At 36.4% G+C, this 6,000-nt stretch overlaps 1 protein-coding gene across 1 annotated transcript; it reads left to right on the forward strand.

The window, feature by feature from the left end:
• The first annotated feature begins 4,946 nt into the window (after nt 1-4,946).
• LOC131645202 (chitinase 2-like) lies at nt 4,947-5,768 on the forward strand. The gene has a single exon (XM_058915874.1). It carries the CDS (start codon nt 4,947-4,949, stop codon nt 5,766-5,768), a length of 822 nt encoding a protein of 273 aa, XP_058771857.1.
• The last annotated feature ends 232 nt before the right edge of the window (nt 5,769-6,000 follow it).

The following is a 6,000-nucleotide window of genomic DNA, read 5'->3' on the forward strand; positions in this document are numbered from 1 at the left end:
ATAAACTCTCTGAACATCGGGATCGACAGCGTGATTCTTGCCCACACGAGCTTCCTTCCACAACACATGTACAGGAAGTGAAGCTTCCTCACTTTTAGTCTCCTCCAACTATGCATTGACACAAACGATAAAATCGTCAATTAAAACATGCACATGTAGACAATTAATTAAATCGAATTTCTATTTACTTACAATTTTATCCTCTAAGCGTGCATATCCCAAACGCCCTTTTTTGTATGGATACGCGGGTTTGGATGCTCTCTCCCTATTCGTGGCACTCTTTTTCTGAAAAGCTTCATCTCTTTGCTTTACAAACTCAGCCCAATCTGCTTCATCAATGAAGGTCGCATACTTTGTTGGCCGTCCCGGTGCATCTTCAAGAAATTTTCCATCTTTATCCTTAAGATAGGTGTTTGTCAAAAAACTTTTCCACCCTCTATATCTCTTGCCGGCCAAACTAAGTATGTAGCTTTTACGTTCATCTGGTATCTCAAAAGTCCTCTGCAAAAAAACGTACGCATAGTGTGTTAGTATAAATAATTTAAACAATTTATCGTCAAGATAATAACAACAATTAACCATATATGATATATACCTGAAGCTCTTCCCAAATCGCTTGTTTTTTCTCCTCCAATTCTAAATTTTTCGTTTTCGATTTCCAGGTAGCTATGGAGACCGGAATATGCATACGGACAAGTGTACCAATATAACTTGTCAACTTTGCAGAATTAGGACCAATTGGTTGTTTATCAGAATTCCATTCCAATCGGTATACTAATCCTTGGTCTCTATGTCGTATGATTCCCATACCCCTTTCTCGTACTCTTTCGACAATCGGTTTGAATTCATCCATGTCTTATCCATGTCTTAATTAAGCTAAACAACAACGGTCAAACTTCCACTCTTCACAAGTAACCCCTATGGCGAATTCAATTCACAAAGTTAGTAAGTACCTCCTATATTAACTCTCTAAACACATAAAACTAATGTGTTTCTGTCAAAACGCAAAGTATAAACGGAATGAATCCGAAGCAATAAAACGTAACATATATAATCACACAATTTCAGACAAATTCATCATAATACCAGTAATTTGAGAAAGAAATTTACCTCGGATGTTACCGAACTCAAGAAAACGCCAAACGTCGAACTAGGCTGGGAAACGATCAAACTTTCACTATACACAAGTTACCCCTATAGCAAATTCACAAAGTTAGTAACCACCAAGACAAAATCGATTGAACAAAGGAAATCAACAATAGTTTGATGTGTGTACATACTCCTAAATATGTAGTACCAGAGTCAATGATACGAGCTCCAAAGAGATCCAAAGTTATCAATCCAGTCAGACCTATACAAGAAATTCAATTCAATGTATGATTATAATAAGAATGGGTGAATAGCTCATGATGCAGTTAATTAAATACACCACTACTAACACTACTAACACAAGACACACGATGCAGTTAATTAAATACACCACTACTAACACGAAGCTATAAAACTTTTTGCTCAAAAGCAAACCTTATGAATCATCCTTGTCTATATACATTAACTCACTCTTGTTTCATTCTTTACCTTCTCTCTTCCTCATTAATTCAACTCTCATAAGGTATATATTATTACTATTATTATATATTATTTATTATTTAATTTCTCTATGTGCTGTCATTCTCATACTTTACAGTACTTGGCATCCTTGAACAAGCCAATTTATTGTACAATATATACCATCACTCTCAATCTCATACACACACAACATATATATCATAGAGTTATTATATATAAATAAAAGTATATAATATATATTTTATCAAATTCCAAAATCTATATAGCTATGTATGTACTAGCTAGGGTTATTGTTGTTGTTATTATATATAAATAAAAGTATATAATATATACAACTACATATATCATCATTGGTAGAGAAATATTGCACCTCCTCCACTATCTTATACAACAGTCAAGAAACTTTACTCACAATTTCAATTCTACTAAGATAACAAGAGACTCACAATTTCAATTGTACTAAGATAAGAAGAGGCTAAGGACATAAATGGAGACCACAAATTAAGAATAAGAGCCTCTCTATGGAACAGAACTCAAAAGATAAGAAGAGGTTAAATTTATATTTTGTGAAAACCATACAAGCAGACCCCAAACAATCCAACAGCCACCATTTCACAGTTCAACAGAACTCAAAACCCTATCACTTAGAAGTTTCTGGAACAAACCCTATCACCTAAAATCACACGTTTCTGGAACTAGGCAATTGCTAACAGAAATATTATGTATATATATATATATATCAAAGGCCTTAAGAAAAGAGCATTCCATCAAATTCAGAATCACAAGGATACATTGATACATCTAGGGTTTTGTTAAAAGCTATGAGAAGTGTGATACCTGGGTGGCGCAAAGCAAGTTGCTACCAGAGGAGAAGAGACGGAGACGAAACGATGGTGGTGGACGGAGGAGAAGAAGTTCGCGCGATGGTGGTGGACGGAGGACCGATAAGGTTGACGGAGGACCGATAAGGTTGACGGAGGACCGACGACGGTGAGGGGTGGGGTTTCTGGTTCGCGTGCAGAGAGAAAAAGAAAGAGAGAAAGTGAGAAACAGTAGAAGCGTGTTTTTGGTTTTAATTTTAGTAATAAGGCTACTAAAGCGCTTCTGGAAAGCGCTCTCATAGCCTGGGCTATACCAGCGCTTTTGACAAAAAGCGCTCTCATTAAACACCCCTACCAGAGCGCTTTTGAAAAGCGCTTTCGTTCCCCCCACGTTCCCCCCACCTACCAGAGCGCTTTTGTAAAGCGCTTTCGTACCCCCCCCCCCTACCAGAGCGCTTTTGAAAAGCGCTCTCATAACCCCCCCCCCTACCAGAGCGCTTCTTAAAAGCGCTTTCATACCCCCCCACTATTAGAGCGCTTTTTTAGCGTGTTTTTTAATTTTGTCTTTAGCGAAGCCTATGCCAGCGCTTTTCCTAAAAGCGCTTTCGTAGGGGTGCTGCTAAAAGCCAAATTTGGCGTAGTGATTCCTCGAGGCTTGTTAATGATAAGACATCGTCAATTTCGTGGAGGGATCTAAGATTGTCTCTTGGATCTTGGGGGGCTGATCCAAACTGATTTGGGAATAGTATTTCCGGCAAACTTGGCGATGTTTCCATCATTGATTTTTGGCGGCACAAATGGGTCGGTCCAACTCCGTTAAGTGTTTAATTTTCCTCATTATTTGCCTCGCTGCAGCCTAACTGCACTCTAGTTAAGGAGACGGGGTATTGGTCTAATGATGTGTGGAGTTGGAACACTAATCGTGAGGAGGCTCTTCTTTCCAATCTAGATGTTTTGGAATTACAAGAGCTGCATAATTGCCTTGTGTCGTGTGCTCTTAATCCGTTGTGGGTGGACTTGTTTATTTGGTGGAGGGACGCGGATAATTACTCGGTCAAAGCAGAGACAGCTAGGCTTTGTTGTCTTTCTCCTGCAGGTTTGCGTTCTTTTTCTCATTTTGAGTCCCATTTCATTCCCATTTTGAGTGGTTTAACTTTCCTATACAATGTATGCAATTGTAAGGGTTTTAACTCTACTTTTTATTCTGGGTTTTGATGCTGTACAGGTCTGTTGGTGTTTTTTGGCCATGTTATTTCTCTGGCCTGTGTAATGTATTCATTGTTGGTTTGAGCACCATTGGTGCTTTATGATATATATATATATATATATATATATATATATATATATATATATATATATATATATATATATATACCATTGCTGATAAAAAAAAATGGAAGTCTCAAGTTCCTAGCAAAATCAAATTTTTGCTTGGAGATTATTTCACAATAGGTTACAAACTCGGGATCAGTTAACGAAGAGAGGAATTATTTCGGGTCAGCTTAATTTGATGTGCCCGCTTTGCTTAGGTTAGGAAGAGAATCTCATTCATCTTTTTTTCACTTGCTCGGTAGCGGTTCAGGTTTGGCATCAGGTTTCCCTTTGAATTGGTCTTGTTTCTTTCATGTCCTTTGTTTTTGTTTTCAACCACTTTGTGGGGCTGCTGCATTTTCTCAGTAAGAAGGTGACAAAGTCCTTTGGTTCTATTTTTAGGTTGGCTCTAGTTTGATCGATTTGGCTTGTGAAGAACGACACCCTTTTTAAGGGTGATCACAAAAGAGTCCGGGAAATTTTTGAGTTGGCTAAATCTCTTGCTTGAGACTGGTTTCATTCTAGGACTAAGGGGACCCTAGTTGCACTTGGTTGCTTTGGTTATTAAATCCTTTGACTTGCATTCACGCGGCTTTATTGTAATTTTCTTTGGTCGTTCTTGTATATTGGTTGAGTATCCCTTATACTCCTTATAATCAATTTTTGCTTATTAAAATAAAACATGGACTAAAACACCTTGCTAATTTTAAGAAAGCTTAATTAAATTTCTTATCCATTTTTAATTATTTAGTATGAGTCTAGCTTAGCACAACTCTTCAGAGAGTCATATTAAATTCATTATTTAAAATGTAGAAATACAATAATATAAATTAATGAGAAGTATCAGAAGAGGATATCTCAGATAACTCCAAATTTCAATTCTTCTAACAACTATAGTGTGAATCTTTCTTAGCACAATTTTTTAAAGGGTCATATTAAATTCATTATTTTTAAATGTAGAAATATGATAATATAAAAAAAGGAGAACTATGAGAATAGGATGTCTCAAATAATTCCAATTTTAATAGTCCTAACAACTATAATGTGAACACAATGCAATCCATGAAAACAAGTAAATGAATCATAAATTTTTGACCGATCAAGTCTTCAAATTTCATTAGTCAATAGAAGTATAGTTAAAAACCTTCATGCACATAAAAAAAACGCTTATAAAATGCCATAAAGAAACTGTCATTCCAAACACATTCAAATCAAATCCACAAATTAAAAGCCAATTGCCAAAAAATGTCTGCAAATGATAGCAATGGAAACATTGATCTAACCATTTATCGTCTATACATGCTTCATCTACCCAATAAACTCAATTTCAACGCAAAACTCGAAAACTTCGACTACATTTTAGGGTTTGCTAGCGAAGACTACATACAAGGAAAAGGCACAGGGAATTTCAACCCTACTTGGAACCTTAATGATCTCAGTCCTGAAAATGTAAAATCATTCAAGGATAACAATCCTCAAGTGAGGGTGGTTATAAGCATAGGAGGCGTTGGCGATGAATATCCATTCAATCCATTCGATAAAAATACATGGATTACCTACGCAGTCAACTCGATCAAACAGATCATCGTTCGCTATGATCAAATCCATAAATACGAAAACCTGATTGATGGTATTGATATTCACTATGATGTCGTCGAATCAAATGAGGATGATTTTTCCTATTGTGTTGGTGAGGTTATAAAGCAACTAAAGAATGATACACCTTTGTCCATCAATGTGGTATCTATTGCTCCTACGAAAAAAGTTGAATCATACTATGAAAAATTGTATTTGGACAACAAAGACATGATTGACTTAGTTGATTATCAATTCTACAATCAAGAATTCTCCTCAGAGGATGAAGTTGTTGAACTCTATAAGAAACTAGTAGTTACCTACAGTCCTTGTAAAGTCTTACCAGGATACACCAATCCTCCTGACCCTATACTTATGGATGGCATCATGTACCTCATCAAAAACAAATTAGTCCCTGGAGTTTTTGTTTGGAATACTGGCTCCAACTCTTTCTTTATTGAGAATATGCTACTAGCGGTTCAAGAATCATGATCAGTGGTTCTTTGGTGTTTCCTTGAGAATTTGGTCTATTGTTGGTGGATTTGATGTCTGAGCTCTAGCTTGATCCTTGTTGATTGGAAATTTGCTGTGTGGGAGATTTCTGAGCCTTCGTTTTGATTTTATTGTGTGTATTCGTTGGTTGTATGTTTTCGTTCATTCTCTTTGCTATATTTTCGTTTTTGTTGTTGTCACGTTGATTGTTGGTTTGCTGGCTTGAGATTTC

This window comes from Vicia villosa, linkage group LG1 (genome assembly GCF_029867415.1).
Source record: "Vicia villosa cultivar HV-30 ecotype Madison, WI linkage group LG1, Vvil1.0, whole genome shotgun sequence".
Classification (NCBI taxonomy): domain Eukaryota; kingdom Viridiplantae; phylum Streptophyta; class Magnoliopsida; order Fabales; family Fabaceae; genus Vicia; species Vicia villosa.

Excerpts from the sequence above, each read along its gene's own strand:
- LOC131645202 (XM_058915874.1), top strand. The coding sequence starts at position 4,947 with ATGTCTGCAAATGATAGCAATGGAAACATTGATCTAACCATTTATCGT.